The sequence below is a fragment of the Sander vitreus genome, chromosome 20 (assembly GCF_031162955.1).
Source record: "Sander vitreus isolate 19-12246 chromosome 20, sanVit1, whole genome shotgun sequence".
Lineage (NCBI taxonomy): Eukaryota > Metazoa > Chordata > Actinopteri > Perciformes > Percidae > Sander > Sander vitreus.
The window spans coordinates 25974847-25999053 of NC_135874.1; the positions used below are offsets into that span (position 1 = coordinate 25974847).

The 24207-nt window shown below is 41.0% G+C and overlaps 1 protein-coding gene across 2 annotated transcripts in view; it reads left to right on the top strand.

The window, feature by feature from the left end:
* gabrr2a (gamma-aminobutyric acid type A receptor subunit rho2a) overlaps positions 1-24207 on the top strand; it is a 49492-nt gene that overhangs the window by 13040 nt on the left and 12245 nt on the right. For both annotated transcript variants that reach the window (XM_078278185.1, XM_078278186.1), the window contains exons 3-4: positions 15027-15094; positions 20154-20377. In XM_078278185.1, the coding sequence (XP_078134311.1) occupies positions 15027-15094; positions 20154-20377 (292 nt within the window). The remainder of the gene's footprint in view (positions 1-15026; positions 15095-20153; positions 20378-24207) is intronic.

The following is a 24207-nucleotide window of genomic DNA, read 5'->3' on the forward strand; positions in this document are numbered from 1 at the left end:
AGGAACGAGCTCATATGCCTTTAAGACAGCTGATTTTACCGTTCTGTACTCTTTACAGGCTTCAGAAGACAGATCTGAGTAAGCCTGCTGTGGTTTACCAGTAAAAATGCACTGTAACAGCAAAGTTCGCTCCTCATCATGCCAGTCTCTTGAATCTGCAATCATCGCTCAAACAAACTAAAGAAAATCTCTACATCACTTTCATTAAACTTTGGCAACAACCTCAAATTGCTTGCGACATCAAAACATGAATGAGGCCTTTCCAAATTCAAAGCTGATGCAGAAAGTTTGCCCTCTTTCAACAATGTCAATTTTTGAACTTCCAAGTTCAGTTCAGTTGTTCCCTTCTGAATTTGATTTTCTCCAATTCTTGTTCATGTTCCATTTTCAGTACTTACACCACTATTACCTCCCTCGTCCCCCAATACTCCCTCTAACAAATGTCACAGCATGAAAACCAGCATATGCAATATTTTCGTGCGTACGCAACGTTTATACATGAGGCCCCTGGGGAGGTTTCATTATAAGCCCCCCACGGGTTTCTGACCTTTCCAGCACACACTCTTTCTCTTTCTATGTGAAAAACATATGTTGCGATTTATGTTGTACTGTTTTTTTTATGAATGTGCAAACCAATAAACCAAAACCAAACCAAGTGAAAAAAAACAATTTTCTCTTTGAATACTGCTTCAGTATATGGTAATATTTTCACCGCATGTTTTGCTGTTACCAAGTGTCTTAACAATCGATACATGCAGTTTAACTATTAGTGTATGATTGAAGGCCAAAGCACAGTGGCTCTTATCGTGATAATAACTAAACTTGACCATAAGGAATACTGGCTTTAAAAAGAATGTAAAACTGGGACAGGAAAGTTAAAGTGCTCATATTATGCTTATTGCCGTTTTCCCTTTCCTTTATTGTGTTATATATCTTTTTTGTGCATGTTATAAGTCCCCCCCAAAGGGACTTATCATCTCCAACAGAAAACACTGTTCACAAACTGCTCCAAACAGCTCTATTGTAGTCCAGACTTTACTTCAGAGACAAACGTGGTCACTTTGTAACACACGTTATAATGCTCACCTAGCTGCTAGCATGGCACGCCCTCATACTCTGCTTCTGACTGGCTAGTAGTCCTTACCTAGGTACTGTCAGGGCATGCCCTCATACTCTGCTTCTGACTGGCTAGTAGTCCTTACCTAGGGTACTGTCAGGGCACGCCCTCATACTCTGCTTCTGACTGGCTAGTAGTCCTTACCTAGGTACTGTCAGGGGCACGCCCTCATACTCTGCTTCTGACTGGCTAGTAGTCCTTACCTAGGGTACTGTCAGGGCACGCCCTCATACTCTGCTTCTGACTGGGCTAGTAGTCCTTACCTAGGTACTGTCAGGGCACACCCTCATACTCTGCTTCTGACTGGCTAGTAGTCCTTACCTAGGTACTGTCAGGGCACTCCCCTCATACTCTGCTTCTGACTGGCTAGTAGTCCTTACCTAGGTACTGTCAGGGCATGCCCTCATACTCTGCTTCTGACTGGCTAGTAGTCCTTACCTAGGTACTGTCAGGGCATGCCCTCATACTCTGCTTCTGACTGGCTAGTAGTCCTTACCTAGCTACTGAGCATGTGCGACTCCCAACAAAGATAGAACAGAAGTGAGAGGTCTCACTCTGTAGCTAAAACAGAGAGCTCAACACACAGGGTGAAAAGAGGAGCTGCAGCAATGTGCAGTACAACAAAAATATGAAACCATGTAAACCTATTCTGGTATAACCTCTAAATACAATTATGAACCTGAAAATGATCATAATATGAACACTTTAGGTACTTTTTCCACTTTATTTATCTAGGGAAAGTACAGATGTGGGTCTTTTTTTCCAGTGACTTCCTGCTGCACGCACCCTCATTCTGGGAGCTTTGGCACTGAGCAGTTTCTAATCTTTTAGTCTTGATGAAAAGGTTCAAGGGCTATTAAAGATGCAGTAAGACTTATAAAACTAACATTGTGTCATATTTTCTGAAACTGACCCTATGTTCCAGTAGAACTACATGAAGCAGGTCATTTAAAAAAAAAAAAAATCCAGCTCCTCTGCCACCACCTACAGCCTGTAGTGTGATTTGCAAAAATCCACAGTTCCCTGTTCAGATGCTCCAATCAGGGCCGGGGGGGTGTCTAACTGTGTGTCAATCACTGCTCATGCACATGCATTCATTCTCCGTTGTGGGGGAAGGGGCTTAGGAGGAGACCATTATGGGCTTTAGCAGAAAGGGGGGAGGGACTGAGAAGTTGTTGATGTTCCAATTTTTTGGCTAAGTCCTGGATCTTCACAATCCTACCTACAGCACCTTTAATACATCACTGAAATACACAGAAGGCCATAACAACTTTAATATTCCATTTAGAGGCTCTTAAAGGTCCCATGGCATGAAAATGTGACTTTATGAGGTTTTTTTAACATTAATATGAGTTCCCCCAGCCTGCCTATGGTGATAGGTGTAAACCGAGCCCTGGGTATCCTGCTCTGCCTTTGAGAAAATGAAAGCTCAGATGGGCCGATCTGGAATCTTCTCCTCATGACATCATAAGGGGAAAGGTTACCTCCCCTTTCTCTGCTTTGCCCGCCCAGAGAATTTGGCCCACCCATGAGAGAGAGAGAGACATCATGGCTTGCAAACAAGCGAAGTGGCAGTTGGTCAAGGCCACACCCCCACCTTCCACCTTGCCCCCCCTCTCTCCTCCTCAATAGCATTTAAAGCTACAGACACAGAAATGGTACATCCTAAGGAAAGCTCATTGTGGGACTGGCTCTAGTGGCTGTAATTCTGGACCAAGGCTGAATTTTGGGAAAGAGACTTCAGATACAGTATTAGGGGACCACTAAGGTCTATATAAAAGAGACTTCAGATACAGTATTAGGGGACCACTAAGGTCTATATAAAAGAGACTTCAGATACAGTATTAGGGGACCACTAAGGTCTATATAAAAGACACTTCAGATACAGTATTAGGGGACCACTAAGGTCTATATAAAAGAGACTTCAGATACAGTATTAGGGGGACCACTAAGGTCTATATAAAAGAGACTTCAGATACAGTATTAGGGGACCACTAAGGTCTATATAAAGAGACTTCAGATACAGTATTAGGGGACCACTAAGGTCTATATAAAAGAGACTTCAGATACAGTATTAGGGGACCACTAAGGTCTATATAAAAGAGACTTCTAGACCACTAAGGTCTATATAGAGAGACTTCAGATACAGTATTAGACCACTAAGGTCTATAAAGAGACTTCAGATGCAGTATTAGACCACTAAGGCCTATATAAAGAGACTTCAGATACAGTATTAGGGGACCACTAAGGTCTATATAAAAAGAGACTTCAGATACAGTATTAGGGGACCACTAAGGCCTATATAAAGAGACTTCAGATACAGTATTAGGGGACCACTAAGGTCTATATAAAAGAGACTTCAGATACAGTATTAGGGGGACCACTAAGGCCTATATAAAAGAGACTTCAGATACAGTATTAGGGACCACTAAGGTCTATATAAAAGAGACTTCAGATACAGTATTAGGGGACCACTAAGGCCTATATAAAAGAGACTTCAGATACAGTATTAGGGGACCACTAAGGTCTATATAAAAGAGACTTCAGATACAGTATTAGGGGACCACTAAGGCCTATATAAAAGAGACTTCAGATACAGTATTAGGGAGCCACTGAGGTCTATATAAAAGAGACTTCAGATACAGTATTAAGGGACCACTAAGGCCTATATAAAAGAGACTTCAGATACAGTATTAGGGGACCACTAAGGCCTATATAAAAGAGACTTCAGATACAGTATTAGGGGACCACTAAGGCCTATATAAAAGAGACTTCAGATACAGTATTAGGGGACCACTAAGGTCTATATAAAAGAGACTTCAGATACAGTATTAGGGGACCACTAAGGCCTATATAAAAGAGACTTCAGATACAGTATTAGGGGACCACTAAGGCCTATATAAAAGAGACTTCAGATACAGTATTAGGGGACCACTAAGGTCTATATAAAAGAGACTTCAGATACAGTATTAAGGGACCACTAAGGCCTATATAAAAGAGACTTCAGATACAGTATTAAGGGACCACTAAGGCCTATATGAAAGCATTCAAAAAGCAGCATGTCATGGACCTTTAAAAAAAACTCATATCATAAATCAAGTGATTGAAGCTCATCCCCCTCAAGTCTTAAAATAGCATGGCACGATACCCACCAAATAACAGGGCTGTGACTGCTGCTGTCACAGTTTGTAGAGAATCAATTAGAAGATTGTTTCAAGCTTGCTACATCAAAGGAAACTGTAGTAATGTGTTGATTTAGGCTTGCTGCCGCTTTTGTTATTTCAAACCAAATTAAAGGCACTTTTGAAACATGTGCATAATTAAATGATTTAGTTTTTGCCAAAGAAGACATTCAGATTATTACATTAAATGTCACAAACAGCAGAAATGTGTCATTTGTAGGCCTGTTACAATTGTTACATAAATGTCTAATTGTCAATTATTTTACATAATCACAGTTTCTTTGTTTAATAGATATGCCAAAATAGTAATTGTATTGCAAGTAAGTGATTATTAGTTGGACTGTATATATTGTTAGTTGCTGGGACTTGACCCTTTACACGTTCATAGCAACAAAAACGACGAGGGGGAGATACAGTTAGAAAAAAGTTTTATGATAATAAAGAGGCGTTGTTGACTTCCTAGGCATGAGGCCTATGAAGGCGTGTATTTGTGTTATTACATTATCTGGGTCACATGACAGTGATATAACCAAAAAATGGATCCTGGACTTCATTCAAAACTTGAATTTGTTTAAAAAAAGTTATAAATAAATTTAAAAAAAATGTTTTATTTTACTGAAATATATATATATATATATATGATATATATATATATATATATATATATATGTTTTACAATTTTTTTGAAATAAAAGTATCAACATTTTTTTGTCAATGAGACAATTTATTGTTAATCGCAATTATTTCTGAGACAATTAATTTGGAATTGTTACAGCTCTAATCATTTGCGTTTATCACTATAGTGACATTCTATCCCGTGAGGGGACATGAGCTCAGGGGAACGTCACAACAACAACAACAACCACAGTTTTTGTTTTCCTTATTTATTTATTTTAGCTAAAGCTTTAAGCATTGCTCATTGATGGATGGATCAGCTACCATCTGGAGATATCGGCTTAATTTGCAGTGACTGTAGACTCATCATATCGGACCAACCAGTACCATCTGTTACCTTCAGGGAGGAGATTCCGTTCCCTGCCCCAAAGATCCAAATGAGCCATGCCCACCTTCGTGCCAGCATCCATCTAGTCTCGCATTGCCAGACCCTCCTTCACAGCGCTGCGGGGAAAGGATTTGGCTAGTGCACACAGCATTGTGGGATGGGAGAAAAACGTGCTCTTGGTTTATTGGCATTTCTATAAACCAATCACAATTGTCTTGGGCGGCGCTAAGCACTGGATGGAGCAACGGTGCCTCTGCAAAATAGCCTCTGGAAGGAACTTGTTTTGGTGGAACGTGTACGTACAAAGGTTGTTTTAGTCGTGCAACAGAAAACTCAGATTGGACAGATAGTCTAGCTAGCTGTCTGGATTTACCCTGCAGAGATCTGAGGAGCAGTTAACCATAGTCCTCACAAATCCACCAGAGTTTAGAACGCCAAAACAAAGAAAGCGGAAGGTAACGGATATCTGGCAAAAATAAGGGGCATCCGGCGGAATTTTCGACGACTTTGGCGCAATCCGGGAAGTGGAACGTCATTGATATAGACTAGCATCCACCAAACAATAACCCCCCGCCCATCGCTCCAGACCTCAACCTATTATCCCTTCCCACCCCTCTTCTCCTACCCACAGGGTTTTTAGTTTTTTAGTAGTAGTAGTAAGTAGTTTTTTTTTTTTTCTCACATAAGATTACTGACTATGTATTGTTGCATGTTTTGTGTGAATGTGCCTGGCCACAAATGAAGTTCCCTCACGGGAAAAATAAAGTGCTTTTGATTTTGTTTGACTGGAGTATATAGCTTTAGCTGCTAGCTTCACTTCCCCCAGTCTAACTCAACTTGCCTGCAGTGTTAGCCTAGCCTAGTCTATCTGTGCCTCGCTGCATGGCACGCCCCACTCCAGCAGAGATGAGCAGATTAAGATGGCTGTGGTTTCTCCTGTTTACAGCTCAGATTAGCACAGGCACCAATCTGTTACGCCATCAGGCAGCTGTTACCCCACACATGACACTTTGTCCCAATGGAAGAACAGACAGAAATAAAAAGGGGCCCAAAACTGGTTGTAAAAGAGCATTCGGTGTCAGTGAAAGTATTTTGAGATTCTGTATTGAAGGGAAATTCTAATATTTGATCAATTGTGGGAGTTACTGTGTATCACCATGTATTGTGTTGAAGAAACGGTGCACAAGGATGTCTCTGGGACTACTTCCTTTGCTTTTGTGCCGGTTTATTTAGTTTAAGATGATTTCTGTCAGATTTGGAAATTTGATTGATGTTCTTGCCAAAAAAAAAGTACCAGATTGACAAATACTGTGATTTTGCTTTTAAAGCTTCAAACTCACATAGAATTCTACGGTTCCTCTCAGCTACAGAGCCTTTTACCAAGCAGCAGCTGAAAAACCCACTGTACTCAACCTGCTCAGCTGACAGACACAGTTAGAGACTAGCTGGGGAACATAGTTGAACATAAGACAGATTGTTTTCTCAGGGGTTGGTGGAGACCAAATCAGAGCTAAAAAGTTAGTAAATATTGGACTTACAGTACATTCATCAGGTGGACACAAAAATTTGCCTGAAACACCAGTTAACAGAGAACTATCTAAGAAGCCTTCATTGGAAACTGTTTGGAAAGGGGCACGCGCTTTCTTAAAATACCTGACACGTGATTGGGTGAACCATCTGTCTATTACATTGTCGTTTGGAACAAACAGTTGTGGCCGTTACACACATCTAAACCACGCCTGTAGCTGCCTGTAGCTCCTCACTGGACTCTGATTGGTGCGATCTGCTGCTGTTCAGACAGAAATGCATTACTTGAAGCCTGACAAGATGGATTTTCGTGTGATGTGGGATCCTGTTATCCTCTCATCCGGTGATTTTGGGAGAATCCAGCTGCCCTGCAAGGTTACACAGACATGACCCCAAATTAATATTAATGTTGCTGCATGTATAAACAGGTTTGCTAAGACATTAGCCATATCAACTTAAGGCCATAAGTTGTCAAGCGTGTGTCTGTGTGTGTTTAGCTTGTTGTGGGGTTCTGCCAGAAAACAGATTACTTCAGCTTTGCAGCAAAAATAAGTTGTTTTTTGCAGTGCATACACTAAAGAGCCTGCTGTTTGTAATTAGGCAACTGTCTGCTAACACCTTGGCCATAACAACTTTATATGACATCAATGTTGTATTAGGAATATGTTTCTCTGCCTGCAAGTGGCAAAATAAGATAATTCATTATTCAGCTTTAAACTACCTGTAACTAGACTTAAACTTAAACTTCTCTTTATTGATCCTTTTGGGATGACTCCCGCAAATAAATTAGATTTCCAGCAGCAGATTTGAGCAGCTTACAAAACACTCTTTAAATAAAGAGGTATAAAAAATACAGTATAAGAATAACAATAAACTTTTAGCTAAATATTTTTTACAAAAAGTAAACAAACAACAATACAACTACAGATAAATAAAGATAAATATTAGGGCTGTCAATTGATTAAAACATTTAATCTAATTAATTACATACTCATACTATCCTCCTGAACCGTTCAATACCTGAACCGATACTTTTTAAGAAAGTAAAAAAAGAGAACAAAAAAAAGGGCACTAAACAACAGTTGGTGGCATTAAAGAACAGCTTGTTTATTGCTAAGGCCATATGGTCAAAATTAAATGATTTAATAATAATGTATAACAATAACAATAACTTATTTCACTAGTAAATTGCTGTTGAACGACAAAAACAACAACCAGATGGGAAAAGGACATTTACAACAACCAGATAGGAAAAGGGCATTTACAATAACTTCAAATGCACCACGAGGCTGTAGTTTACCAGCTTCATTGAACGCACCGTCTATGTTGTTTCTCCGACGGCAGCTGCAGATTGTTACATCCCGGTGTTGAATCCTCTACAGTAAAACACAGTCACACTTTACACCGTTTAGCGTTAGCTGTCAGCATTTTAACCTTGTTTAATCCAGCTACTAGCTAGCGGTAGGTTAACGTTAGCTGGTGTTGAGTATAGTGTTAACTACCTAGCGGTAGGCTAACGTTAGCTGGTGTCGAGTATAGTGTTAACTAGCTAGCGGTAGGCTAACGTTAGCTGCTGTCGAGTATAGTGTTAACTAGCTAGCGGTAGGCTAACGTTAGCTGCTGTCGAGTATAGTGTTAACTAGCTAGCGGTAGGCTAACGTTAGCTGCTGTTGAGTATTGTGTTAACTAGCGTCACATGCAGCGGGGTTTGTGTTTCCTGTAACGTCTGTTTCAGAGCAGCAGAGAGAAGCGCAGACATATCAGTGGCACCAGATTTTCGTCCGTATGCAAACGTCAATATGGAATGGATTAATCTGCGTTAAATTTTTTAACACGTTATTTTTTCTCAGATTAATTAATCGAAATTAACGCGTTATTTTGACAGCCCTAATAAATATATAGATATATAGGACTGTGTATGATATTGTGTTATTATACAGTTAATAAATAAATGATATTTGGCATAAATTAGCAGTTAAGAGCAGTTAGAGTGTCCAGGTATGTATGTGAGTAGATTATGAATTTATTGCACAGTGAATGAGTGAGTGGCTACCACTCCTTCCCTTCCGTCCTGTTCTGTTCTGTCCTCTTTACCCTATAACACAACACATTCTTAATCTCCCATTGCTTGGTCATGTGTGTTTGGCGTTTGTTATTCACACTAAAAGTCTCCTTTAGTGTCGGGACTCTTGACGTCACTTTTTGACGCCCTGGGTCGGGACATACCGACTGACATGCGGCACAAGAACGGGACAGTTAGGTTTAGGAAAAGATGGTGGGTGGGGTTATAAAATGTATGTTTCAGTGACACGCGGGACAAGAACAGGACAAAAGTGAAAGTCCTGTGTTGTTTGACCCATCCACCACCCCAACCACCCTCCTTACGCAGCATTTTGGTCTTTCATACTACTCAGAATCAGAAAGGGTTTTATTGCCAAGTATGTTTTTTTTTTTTTTGGTGATGTTGGTGCACGTCACACATTCTCTAGATGGAATATTAAACAATATAAGTATAGGTATAAACAGTATAAGTATATGTACACAGTATGTATTAAATTAAATTAAAAATAAAGATAGAAATAAAAATAAAAAATAAAGAGCATTACAGCAGAGAGAGAACAGTGGCATGAAGAGCCAGGGGTGGAGAGTCAGGGTGGTTTCCGGGCCTTGTTGATAAAGCTAGTGGCAGAGGGGAAAACTGTTGATGTGATGTGAAGTTTTGGTCCTGATGGACCTCAGCCTCCTGCCAGAGGGGAGTGTCTCAAAGAGTTTGTGTCTGGGGTGGGAGGGATCGGCCGCAATCTTTCCAGCACTCGCTATCGTTGTCGTTCTTAACACTACATCATCTTACAGCGCCGCGGTCGAGCTGCTGCTCTGCCCGGTGCGTTCCATACAGATGCTGAAGGGGGATTTTTGGGTCGTATCCGACGCTGAGAGCCACTGACCAAGCGTCCAAATTTTACAAGTTGGGAGTGACAACGGGTTGGAATACACAGTGTGAATAATGTTGGTTATTTTTAGCAGTGTTCTGTTGGCAGTTCGGTGTTTCATTAGTATGTGGCACGACATTGGCAAGGATGGCAACGTTACCAAAATGGCACAACATGTAGTGCCTCAAGTGTTGAAAACGCTGGCAGCATGTGTCGTGTTTTACACTCTGCTATGCTGGTCACTCTCTAGCACTCTAAAATTGATCGACAGGTCTTTAAATAACTTAATATAAGTTATTACTGTTCTCTGTTGATGGTTTGTTTGCAGCAGTAACGTTTGTGAACACGTAGGGGGAAAAAACGCCTATAATCTCCATTATGCTCAATTAAAAATGTTTCAGTTATAAGTAAAACTTTAAAATTATTCATGTGCATATGCATCACTTGTATGTGTCCATAACAATTTGTTGCTGACACACATTCAGTAAGGGTTGACTGTTTTTTTTTTTTGCTGCCCTGACGGTGCAGCAAATAATTAAAGGTGCTCTAAGCGATGTTGGGTGACGTTACTTCTTGTTGACGTTCAAAGTATTGTCAAACAAAACGGAGGCTAGCTCGCCCCTCCCTCCTCCTCATCCCGTCCCTTCCCCCTCCCTTCCGTGCTTCCTGAAACAGTCATAAACGCGCATTGTGGAAGTAGCCTACGTGCTAACACTGCTGCGGTGATGGCTCAACCAACTCCTTCTTGTCAGTTATCAGCTGGAACTCTGTTTGTTATGTTTGGTGGTGCAGGTTGGCCAGTTTGTTTTTGTTGGCGTTTGTGGAGCCTGGGCTGTCTACAGAGACAGCGTTTTATTACAGTGTGTTCAGGGGACAGGCAGCTAGCAGATAGTGAGGAGATGTTTGCTGTATGTGACAAAAAATGTTGTAGCCTAAAAAACGCATGACATCACTTAGAGCACCTTTAAATAATAAAGCAATGCTAAGTGGCAGGGCTGTTAGCATTTACACTTTTTCATACATATTCAGCAGTACATCACAGAAATGCATCAGCTGTGCTTGTGAGAACAGCCAATAAAATATGCGAACAGGCATCAGGAAGTAGATTTTTAGTTACACCTAATAAATAACACTTTTGGGCAATCAAGTTTCAGTCATTTAAAGAAAAAAATCATCTTTCTTCATTCTTACTGTTTGCCAACAGCTGCTCTTTCTTCTCTTTCCAATAACTGTCTCTGTCAACTCAGATTCCCAGAATTGGAGGAGACAGAAATAGATCAGCTGTTTTTGTGAGAACAGCCAATAAAGAACGCGAACAGGCGACAGTTAGTAACACCCAATCAATAACACTGACACACCGCTTTCATAATCATAGGCATAGTCACAGAACACAATTCAAAAACCTGGCAGTTTTGTTTTGCGAGTAACAACAAAACCTGTCCTTTATAGTAATATTTGTCTTCTGGAAAATTTGATGTACGAGTAATAAATCAAGTTTCAGTTATTTAAAGAAAATAAATCATCTTCAATTCTTCAGTCTTACTGTTTGCCAACAGCTGCTACGTGTTTTTCTTCTCTTTCTAACAACTGTCCCTGGCAGTATTTTTCAGTTTATTTCAATATGTCAAACCCATCACTGCCGATTAACACCTTAAAATACAGTAACTTGAATGCAGCACAACCTAATGCCGATTCTCAAGTCTCCATAAAGACGTGTTGGGATGCTGGCCATCAATATGGGGAGGTTGTTCAACATTAAGTCCGTCCAGACTGATGAGTTGTTCAGCTCCTCTGTCTGAAATAGATGTAAAGAGTGTATTATTTATGTCTTTTAGACTGTCTGCCTTATCACAAACAACTATGTGTTTGTTGACTATGGAAGTCTGTGGCTGCCAATATTCAAAGTAAATCATTAAATCATATTGAAATTTCATTTTCCATTTGTGTGCACGATGTAAATGGAAAACAGGACATTGACATTTAACATTCTACGTACTCTACTACGTAAAGTATAAAACAGGTACAAGGATATTGAATGGAAAAAAGACATTTAAGTTTTACTATCCTCTCCTTGTCTCCTCTCCTCTCCATCACACCTAGTCTCCCCGGGACATCTCCTTAGGCTGTTATTTCTCAGATCCACCATGAGCACAGCTGCTACTGTATGCCCTCTCTTCTTTTATCACACACACACACACACACACAGCCTAGGGGGCAAGGAAACTCAAATGCACTCCCATGTTCGTACTGCTCAATATTGGTATTAGGTGGAAATAACATAAGTATTTTGGTGAATACCATGCATAACGATTTACACAAACAGTCAAATGCTACCCACAGTGAACACACACTTTGCAAAGTTGATGAAAATTAACATTTCTGATCCAAATATGATTGTGTGGACTATTTACTACATAATGCATATTTATTTCCAGTTCCTTTGTTGCCTGACAAAGGAACTACCCTCCCGGAGTCCACTTGTTTTCATTGACAAAACTATGTTACGCCAGACTAACTTATTTGTTGTTAAGTTAATAAGCTTAATGGTGGGCAATTGCCTAAATTAGGGTGGCTGTATGGAGATGGTTTACTGTTATAGTGGTGACAAACAATACTGAGGCTTAGGGCAAACACTATACCTGGCTTTCACCGATGAAGGCAGGTCAGGGAGATGTGGCTGCTGCTCAACTGTGTTGGCTGCAACAAACCATACACCGATATAGGTTGTTTATTCCTCCCCTCTAATACGCCCAACAGAAGCGTTTACTGTCCTCATACCTAAACCAGAGAACATAACCTCATGGTTTTAAACACCTCGTTAACGTTGTGAAACGGCTGCAGCGGGACGCTGAACGTGATGTTTACAAAGTAAAAAAAAATAAAAAATCAAATGCAGTTGTTGGGCATTAGAACACGCTTTCAATCGAGAATTGATGCCATGGGCCACATTTAAAAAACAAGCAATTATTAAGTTAAATGTCGCTGACATGCATTTAGTAAGGGTTGGCAGCTCTGTTAACGTTCATTATCCTTGAGCAAACACTTTTTTCATATACATATACAGTGTAACCTATATAAGCTGTATACCTGTATAACCTATGGGAGTGTTTAGGGGTGGCTGTAGCTCCGTAGGGAGTTGGTTTAGTAGATCTCTAAAACCAGAGCTCTAAAACCAGGCTGTGAGAGCATCAAGCCATGTATGCCTAATGTGACAAAGAAGTGCACCACACTTGATGGCATTGTCCCAGTGAGTGAAGAATAATCCCAAACGTAGATCACTCCACAGCCCCTTATCTGAAGAGCTTTGAAGGCTCTAATCTAGCGTTTAGCATCTCCGCTAATCTCTTTGGATTGTAGACTGTATTAATAAGTGATGCAAAGTGGTTCAAATCGGCTGTAAATGTTCCCTCCACTTTAGCTGGATCTATGCAGTGTGTGTGCATGCTTTCTGGTGATACGTGAGAGGGTCATATGCCATGCTGATATCTTTATGTAAGGGTTAGAGGTCATGACAGAGATGTTAAAGAGATATCACACTAGGCCTGTACCAATTATTACATAATTGTCTACTCGCAATTTCTTTGTTTAACTCTAATTAATTGCTTACATTAGCTAAGGTCCTAAGGGGTATGACTGTTGATGATAATTGTCAGTTTTATGTTCATTTAATGAGTTGCTACAAAGCTAATTAAGACTATCAGCTTCACACAACTCTCTCTGTATTTCTCAGTATGACTGTGTTCAGAGAATTGTGGCGTCCGGCGACTTTCGCATGCAGAAACTCGAGTGAGGATAATGACCTCTTCTGAAGAGTCCATCATGTTTTTTTTAATCCTCCGTGTCCTCCTTGGCTACTAGCAACTGCGTGGAGGAGGGGTGGGGGTGGTGCATGATCACATAAGGCTTGTGTCATGTTGACAGTGTTGTTGTCATTACTTAGAATTCCTCATGGGGGTGACAGAAACTACGCACTATAGTTTCAAGGCGTGGTTTACTTAATAGGCTATGTACCTGTGTTATTACATTATCTGGGTCACAAGTGCATAGTCCAATGGAAGACAATACAAGGATTAACTTTTAAACAGCATTCAGTTTGGGGTTACTGCTTCACTTCCTGTGGATTTGCGTAATGTGTTGTGATCTCTTGTTCGCACACTGTTTAAAAGTGAGACAGCTGTGAATTCCTGGACTCCACACAAGTTAAATCACACTGAGAAAATGTGCCAAACGTCAGCGTGAGTTCACGAGGAAGTAATTGCGTTTCATTACCAATACCATTCACTGAATGGTGAACACTAGGTCACTATAACTCACATTAATGTGTCACAGGGAGAAGTGATTGTAACTGAATGTAAATACAAATTGTGTAACTGTCAGAGGGGGGAGTAAGTCACACATGTGCAAGTCACAAGTCTTAACCTTTAAGTCGCAAGCAAGTCTCAAGTCACTGTGGTGAGAATCAAGCAAGTCAAGTCGAGTACCTGCTATAAGTCCAGTAAGTCAAAAGTCAAGTCATACAAAGGTAGGTGAATGTGTCTTTTAGCAAACGTTAACGTTTGCTAAAAGACACATTCACCTACCTTTGCTTGTGTTGCTTTCTGGTGTCAGTAATTTTGGAGTTGTAATCCTTGCACGCCGCTGTTCTTTTTTTACAACGAGCATCGACTACAAACTCCTTAAATCCGAATTTCACTATTTTAGGCATAATCCCTTCCATGACGGCTGCCTCCTACGTTTGTCTCTGCTGGTCTGCCACGCTCTGGAAGGTTGCCTAGCAACATGCCAGGGTGGCGCGTATAGCATAAAGATGTTCCGATAACAAATAGTAGCCTAACTTCTCAATACCTTGAAAAAAAGAATACGGACTTGGCTATTACATTAATGAAAAGTCAAGTCCTTTCAAGTCATCTGTCAAGTCTCAAGTCTTGAATACCAAGTCAAAGTCAAGTCGAGTCATTTATCTCAAGTCAAGTTGTGCGACTTGAGTCCCCCACCTCTGGTAGCCGTTAAGGATACAGTTGGAAATGAATAATGAACGTTTAGGACAGTCCCTGACTTACTTCAATACACAGAAAAACAACTTTACAATAACGAGAGTAAATGCAATTTGTTACTTCCACCCCTGACTAAAACACTCAACTCTAAACTGAGCAGAGGAAGGCAGCCAACTGGTGACATTCAGAAAGTTTTCTCATAAACCAGCGGGGTGGCACCGCCTGCAGTGTACGTTCACATCTATTTGCTCATGATATTCCTTTGTTTGGCAGGGCCTGCCATCCCTGTTGGAGTGGACGTTCAGGTGGAGAGCTTGGACAGCATCTCTGAGGTTGATATGGTAAGAAAACCTGTATTTATCCACAGCTGTTTATCATGTGACAGAATATTAAAGATGATGCATGTCACAGTATGAGAGAAACATATGTGAAATACATATGCAGTAGAGTACATAATCAAATCCTTATTTGAATCATTTACAACAATTTTGAAAGATATTTGCTGAGGATTTTGTTTTTGTTTGTTTTCTTGCCTGTACTGAAATGTTATTTATCTTTAATTTTCTTTTCTTTTCTTTTTTATGTTCAATAAACTAATTAAACTGAACTAAATATACAGTTTCATACCCACATCACTGTAAAACTTTTCACTGTAAAACAACAGCAGCTTGGTCAGGAAACTACTAGCTATTTTACTGTAAATAGACATAGTTTCTTACTGTATTATTTTAATTTACAGTAATATACTGGCAGCAGTGTAAGTCCCGCCTTTTCCTTTATTTTATTTTTTAGATGCATTGGTATTAACAGTAAATACCTGTAATCTGTAACATTTGCAGATAGAGCTGTAATGTTATTATTTTCTCCCAGAATTCATTGCCATTTACAGTATGATCCAGTATAACATTAAAACAGTAAGATACTGTAAATTTACATCAAAGGTTCACAGTGTACATATGTACACACATGTACATGTTATTCGGGTTAAAATGAAATGACAATTTTTTTTTTTAATGTAAGTATATACAATGTAAAAATAAACTAATATAAAATTGCTAACAGAAGCATTTGTTATGCTTCAAATCCAGTTTTATAATTTTCACATGCGTAACTACAGTGGATTGTGTGTTGGGCTCTGACTGCTGCATAAACACTGCAGGTGACCTACACTCAATACTGTGCCTGAACACATTCTGGGTAGACCCAGACGGAGCACTGAAGCCGCTGCTGATGTGATAATTTGCTATTTTTGCTACACATGCCGCATAGATATTATGGTAAACGTAGCCATGGGTATAGCCAGCAGGTTCTTGCCTGAGGATCTCTGTGTTGCAGGTTGATATGTATCTGGGGCAGTGATGTGCTTTATAAGTAATAAGTACAATCTCAAAAATCAATTCTGTTGTATAACAAATTGCCATCTGGTGGAAAGACATTAAAAGTTTAGTTCAATTAAATTAGATCCCCATTAGCAGTGCCCTTAAAGGAGAACTCCGAACAATTTTTACGTTAATCTTGAGCGCTGTAAATATGCGAGTACTGTCGATAGATACAAACTGTAGTTGCTGCAGCTACGTCTAGAGCTACCACTTAGTTAAAACGGCAGTTGTGGGGGCATGTTCTAACGAGTGCCTTTGTGCCTCTTAACAGACACAAAATGCAATTAAAATGTCTCTTCAACATGAACAGGGCCCTTACGTGACAACAAGATGCGTTTTCAACTCAGACATTGTTTAAATTCACCTAGCCTGTTTTGCCCTGCTAGCTGCTAGCTGCCGTCCGGGATGAGTGGGTTCAGCCTGGCTTCGGTGATAAACATCACGCAGCAGTTCCGTGTGTATTTGTAGCTCATCCATTTTGTGTGCAATTGTGTGAATGCCGTGTACTTAGATTGGTAAAATAGGGCCCACTGTGTGCTTACATAAGTGTGCTTGGACATTCATACACTAGGCAAAATGATGCTCTGCAAGATCTACTATATAAGCCCACTACTGTGCATAAGTTGTGTGTTTTCTTCTGTTCCAGGCTTTATGTATATAATTAGATATGGCAAATATGTGGTTATCAAAAAGCTTTTTGATTATATCACTATCCTGGAACATTCCTACCTGAGGTGGTCCTTCATCAAATAGTATTTTTCTTAGATCATTATAGAATGGGCAGTACATATAAAAAATGATTTACTCTCTCTCCTTCCCCAAGATCACAGTAAGGACACATTCTTTGATCTTCCTCAGTTCCTATTCAATAAGTAATGGTAGCGTCCCAGGGCGGAGCTGTGCACAGAAAGAGCGCAAGCTCTTAGGTAGCCTAGATTATACACAACATATTTTTTACTGTCAGGGCCAATATTAAGAATTTTTGGTTCATCTTTTGGAATGATTGAAAAAGCAAATCAGTGTAAAACAACTTGTTGAATGATCCTATACAGTATTCATGCACAGTCGGCCCTATACTGTTTCTTCCAATGCAATGAGGAGTATAAAATTATCAGCAGATATGGTTGTGAAGACAGTGTATTCCTTTTTTTTTTTTTTTTAAATGTGACTTCACCCCATGCAACTTACAACAGGGTTGTTGTTGTTTTCTTTAATGGAAATGGTTCTCTGAGCCTGAGAGCCCCATTTTTGTCGCTTGGGAAGTTGTCAGTTGGGCAGAATAACTGTAACACGAGAAGGGAAACAGGAAAGTAAGACAATCTAATTAAATGTTGACAACTGAAGACCAGAAACAGTTAAAGAGCAGCCAGTCTTTCCCCAACTGATGCTGCTTTTTGATGGCCACAGCAGCCAGATTTCCCTGGTTGTTCAGCTCCTGTCAGTCATGTTTCTCAGAGGGCGTGGGTTTCGATTCAACATTGGTAGGGACATATATAAAGTGTAGGGTCCTCCCCTAGGAAATATTAAGCATTAAAGTGCCCATATTATGCTCATTTTCAGGTTCATAACTGTATTTTAAGGTTGTACCAGAATAGGTTTACATGGTTTAATTTTCAAAAAACACCATATTTTTGTTGGAAGTAGTTCTTTTGTAGATTATGGTGAACTAGTGTGTGTTGTAGCAGTGCTTTGCTATTGAGAATGAGGTAGCATGCTAGCGTTAGCATTAGCATTAGCGTTAGCATGCTAACGCTATGCACAGCTAGCGATGCTAACAGCTTGTGGCTATGCCATGCTCGTGCCGATTTTGAACAGCTCACCCGGAGACTGAAGGCAGGACACATTCAGAAACCGTATCTCACTCAAAACAGCATGGATGGATTTTTTAAAAAGTTTGTATGCGTGTGGAAGCACCAGAGACACAGAAGAACACCCCAAATCCCAGAAAAAGTGTTTTTTTCATAATATGGGCACTTTAAACTCTTCATTGGTGAATCTTTATGCACCCATTTCGACCCATGTATTTTTGCACCACTTCATTTCACTGGGTATTTAAAGGTCCCATGGCATGAAAATGTCACTTTATGAGGATTTTTCCAGTGAGTTCCCCCAGCCTGCCTATGGTCCCCGAGTGGCTAGAAATGGTGATAGGTGTAAACCAAGCCCTGGGTATCCTGCTCTGCCTTTGAGAAAATGAAAGCTCAGATGGGCCGATCTGGAATCTGCTCCTCATGACATCATACATTGGAAAGGTTACCTCCCCTTTTTCTGCTTTGCCCGCCCAGAGAATTTGGCCCACCCATGAGAGAGAGAGACATCATGGCTTGCAAACAAGCGAAGTGGCAGTTGGTCAAGGCCACACCCCCACCCTCCACCTTGCCCCCCCTCTCTCCTCCTCAATAGCATTTAAAGCTACAGACACAGAAATGGTACATCCTAAGGAAAGCTCATTGTGGGACTGGCTCTAGTGGCTGTAATTCTGCACCAAGGCTGAATTTCGGGAAAGAGACTTCAGATACAGTATTAGAGGACCACTAAGGTCTATATAAAAGAGACTTCAGATACAGTATTAGGGGACCACTAAGGTCTATATAAAAGAGACTTCAGATACAGTATTAGGGGACCACTAAGGTCTATATAAAAGAGACTTCAGATACAGTATTAGGGGGACCACTAAGGTCTATATAAAAGAGACTTCAGATACAGTATTAGGGAGACCACTAAGGTCTATATAAAAGAGACTTCAGATACAGTATTAGGGGGACCACTAAGGTCTATATAAAAGAGACTTCAGATACAGTATTAGGGGACCACTAAGGTCTATATAAAAGAGACTTCAGATACAGTATTAGGGGACCACTAAGGCCTATATAAAAGAGACTTCAGATACAGTATTAGGGGACCACTAAGGTCTATATAAAAGAGACTTCAGATACAGTATTAGGAGACCACTAAGGTCTATATAAAAGAGACTTCAGATACAGTATTAGGGGACCACTAAGGTCTATATAAAAGAGACTTCAGATACAGTATTAGGGGACCACTAAGGTCTATATAAAAGAGACTTCAGATACAGTATTAGGGGACCACTAAGGCCTATATAAAAGAGACTTCAGATACAGTATTAGGGGACCACTAAGGTCTATATAAAAACATCAAAAAAGCAGCATGTAATAGGACCTTTAAGTCATTGGTTTTGATGAAAGGATAGCACATTCATAGACCAAAAACATAAATGGGTCCAAACCAGTTTAATGATAGCCTGACGGAATTCTGCTAAGAGTATGGGGGAACGAAGTGGTGCCTTAAATCCAAGAGTGGGCTTGCGGGATGGCTCGAGTAGCAGCATTTGAAAAAATGTCATACAAACAGTTTGGAAGATTGAGTGTTTACACAAAAAAATGGGGAAAGTACCTGAGCTTTCTGGAGGGATCCTAGGAGGCCGTGCACTCTGGAGAGACATATGTTATGTGCTCATGGTGTTATTATATATACATAAAATATTTATTTGGTTTACAGTTTGTTGTCTATTTTGTTATTTTATTGTTTTGGATGTCGTGGCTGTTGTTTCATCTTGTCTTAAATTTTGTATAGGGAGGTGGTGATGGGGAGTGTGTGTGTGTGTGTGTGTGTGGGGGGGTTCAGATAGGGAGGTGATGTGTTCATGTCGTGAGATGTTTTAGGAAAAAAAAAAGGTAGTTTTAGGGGTGTAGGCCGATGGACATCATCCTTCTTCCCTGTAATTCCACCAGCACTTCACCATGACTATAAAGTGAAGGGTCCTCCCCCAGGAAATATTGAGCATTTAATACTTAATTCCCTGCATTCTGGTGAATTTTTATGCACCCATTTCGGCCTTTTCTGCATCAATTTATGGTGGACCATACATGCACCATTACATTTCATTGGGTCTTTGACTTAAAGTCATTGGATTTCACAAAAGGATACCACGTTCCCAGACTAAAAACGTAATGTTTTATAGACTGATAAACATCAGCCTTCTCTCCTTTAATTCCTCCAGGACTTCACCATGACTCTGTACCTGCGACACTACTGGAAGGATGAGCGCCTGTCCTTCACCAGCAGCACCAACAAGAGCATGACGTTTGATGGCCGTCTGGTGAAGAAGATCTGGGTCCCTGATGTCTTCTTTGTTCACTCTAAGAGGTCCTTCATCCACGACACCACCACTGATAACATCATGCTCCGTGTCTTTCCTGACGGACACGTCCTGTACAGCTTGAGGTCTGTAGCGTTTCAGCATCTGACTTATTCACGTTTTTTCAGACCCATGTCAGCCTGTTGTCATGAACCGTACGTTCCAAAAGCTACGAAAAGTTAAGCACTGTAATTTGGAAGAATTCCACTTTTTGTTGTTTTGATTGCTGCTTTATTAGAACGCGGCTGGCCACAATTGGGAGGAGGTCGGGGTGGATTGATGAATGTTAAAACACAGGACTTTCAAGCCAGGGAGCGGAGTTTGCTTCCCAGGGAAATGCGTTTTCCTTGGGAGTGTTTTAATCCAAACCACGATCATTTTCCTAAACTTAACTAATCGTTTCGGTGCCTAAACGTAACTTTTGTCGCCGCATAATGCTCACTTTTAGTCGTCTAAACTTAACCGTAATGTCTACCAAAACGACCAGCAGCTCACAGTGCTCTGTAACCGGCTCAAAGTCACCTATTCTCGGGCAACTGAAACCCCAACTACCGCTGATACGATGGAGCAGCATGCGGATGACCATGCGGAGCGAAGCACCTTGCGGAGTGGAGCACCATGCAGAGCACCATGCGGAGCACCATGTGGAGCGGAGCACCATGTGGAACTCCAAGCAGAGCACCGTGCGGAGCAGAGCACCGTGCGGAGCACCATGTGGAGCGGAGCACCATGTGGAACTCCAAGCAGAGCACCGTGCGGAGCAGAGCACCGTGCGGAGCACCATGTGGAGCGGAGCACCATGTGGAACTCCAAGCAGAGCACCGTGCGGAGCAGAGCACCGTGCGGAGCAGAGCACCGCCTGACATTCTCCTACCCCTCCGCTATCTCCACTATCTATTTTGCAAGGACACCATTCGCTGCATCCTAGGACGACTGTGATTGGTTTAAAGAAATAAAAACAAGCCAAGCGTTTTTTCCCCTATAGCAGAATGTTAACTGGTGCAGCCAGACCATACTCCAGCGCTGGCTGTGGATATAGGTCTAGCAATGCGAGATCAGACCACAAGTGATATGATAGGAATTTCATATCATATCAGTCAGGGAAACAAGGCATGGTTTTGTTTATTGTGAAAGTCCAAGTCTTCATTTTGAAGCCTCATTATCTCCTTGTGTTGAGTAATGACGTGGCTTAGCCTGAGAGTTTCCATATGTTACTATTGAAGAAGTGCTAGTTCAGATGCTTTCTCAAGAATAACATTCTGAAAACAAACACTCAATGCAAAATGCTGAAATGTTTTCATGCTGGCTGACCTTGTGTCTGTAAAGTGGATATGTTATTGGGAGTAGGCAAACTGTTTCCCACCTACACAAGCACCAGGTAATTTAGTGGCTCACCATGACCATGAGTGATTGTTTCTATCACAGGAGGAGAATGTCAATCTGGTCCAGTGCCATTCTGGTCTCCAAATGTGTGTTTCTGCATGTCTAAATATGACACTAAAGGAGACTTTTAGCGTCAATAACAACCGCCAAAGGCAACTGACCAAGCGTCGCTTTTTGACGGGATGGGAATGAGAATGTGTTGGTCCTGGAGCCGGCCTGCTGGCGTCGGTCATCGGAAGGGACAGCCTCCTTGTGTGCCGTGAGCAGATCCAGCGTATCTCGTTGACTTCTTTGCGGGCCTGCTCCTTGGTGTGTTGTAGTTAAGGTTTTAAAAAGTGTATATTACAAAATACAGCCTTAAAACGAATATGCTCCTATATAACTGCAGTGTAAAGTCTGTTCTGCTGTACGGTTCAGAGAGCTGGCGAGTTGTCAAAACAGACATGAGGAGAATGAAAGTGTTCCATAATGGATGCCTCCGATGAATATGCCAGATCTTTTGGCCTAATAAGATCTCCAACAATAAACTGTATAAAAAAACGGGAAGCCGGAGCATCGCCAAGGAGATTCCGCACAGACGCCTGAGATGGCTAGGACATGTGTTGAGGATGGAGCAGGACCGCATCACAAAAGTCGCCTTAAGATGGACACCACCTGGCAAAAGAAAAACTGGGAGGCCCAAAACCACCTGGCGCAGAGCTGTGACACAAGAGCTGGAACAGATGAACCTGTCATGGAGAGAGGTCCAACATGCTGCCAGGGACCCAATGCAATGGAAAGTGCTCATTGAAGCCGTATGTCCCATAGGGGATGAAGAGGAGTAAGTAAGTAAGTAATATTACAAAAGTCGTGTTGTAGGCAAACACGAAAAGTCTTTCAGCGTTGTTTTCCTCAATAGTGTTCTCTGTGTAGGAGGACGTGTGGTTTGCAGCCTGTTAGCCATTACTGGAGCCCTGCACAAACACTCGCACTCGTGTCGCGTATCAGCCTCTCAACTATTTACTCAAAAGACATCTTGTAACAGAAGCCATATTTCAGTCGGACAGATCACTTTAACCAGCAGCTCCACACAGGACATACCAACATGTACAACTTACAATCAACCAGTACTTCAAACTGGGACCATAAATTCATCATGCGATGGGAAAACAAAAAGTTAGATGTACAGTAAATAGTTTACTGTCCGCAGATGAAAGTCTTTCTCACATTCTGTTTTTAGGCTTTAGATCCAGACAGCAGATTGAAGAACAGAGCAAGAAGATGTGGGGAAAAAGAACTATGAGAAAGAAGAGGATTTTAGGGGGAGATGATGACTGCCAGAAAGCCAGAAGAATAGGAAGATTCATTTAAACATAGTGTGAATTGAAAATGTCAACATCATATTTTTTGAAAGCCAGTATCTGATCTCTTATCCTAAATGCATATAGTATCATTACTTCCTTTACTTTATGCGATGATTCCTGTACAAACAGCCAATGAGCTATTATTCATGGAAAGAAAAGTAGTTTGATTGTATGGACCCAATCACAATGTCTGTAAACAATAACTTCCGGGTAGAAAACCCCTGCATTCCATAAATACAATTAAACAGCGCTGAGCAAACAGGAATGTGGACCAACTAGATACACTCTCATTTCATTCATCTGAAATGCATGTTTGATGCTGTCATATGTCAACACTTTGACTAACATGTTGGTTTACACTTTACTTGAAGGTATCTACGTAAGAGTGACATGACACTGTCATGAACGTGTCATAAACAAGTCATAAACGTTTATGACGTAAAGCTTCTTTTAGTAAGTGTCATTCGGTTTTTGTCATGACAAGTTAGGGTTATGGTTATGGTTAGGGTTCATGTGTCATGTGTTCATGATAGTGTCAAGTCACTCCTATGTAAATACCTTCAAGTAAAGTGTTACCACATGTTGTACAACAATCGCAGAGATACTTTTACCTGTTAGGCCACAGACTGAAAAAAATAACACCCAAAACTACTGACTAACAGTCAGTCCGACCGGCGGTGAGATGTCGTTGTTTGTAACGTTAGATTTGGTTTATCAAAGACGCTAGCAAAGCGACGCAGTACAGAAAATAAGCACAGCAGAAACCACAGATAGTTCGGACCTCCGTGTGACGATGAGTCTGTCTTTAAACCATTTCTTATTGCGTTGATCAACCAGCCCGTTCTCACTGGATGGGTCAAAACACAGGACTTTCACCCAGGAGACCGGGGTTCGTGTCCCACGTGTGTCTTTAACCGTCCCGTTATTGCCGTGTGTCACGGAAGCCGCTTTCTTCTTTAACCGGCCCGTTATTCCCACGTGTCACGGAAGCGTAAGCCCACCCACGACCTTTTCCTAAACCCAACCGTCCCGTTCTTCCCGCGAGACACGGAAACGTAAGCCCACCCACGAGCTTTTCCTTAACATATCTGCGTCAAAAGGGACGGCAATAGTCCCGACCAAGCGCGTTTAGATAAAGAGCGTTTAGATATGACGCTAAAGGAGACTTTTAGCGTCAATACCAACGACAA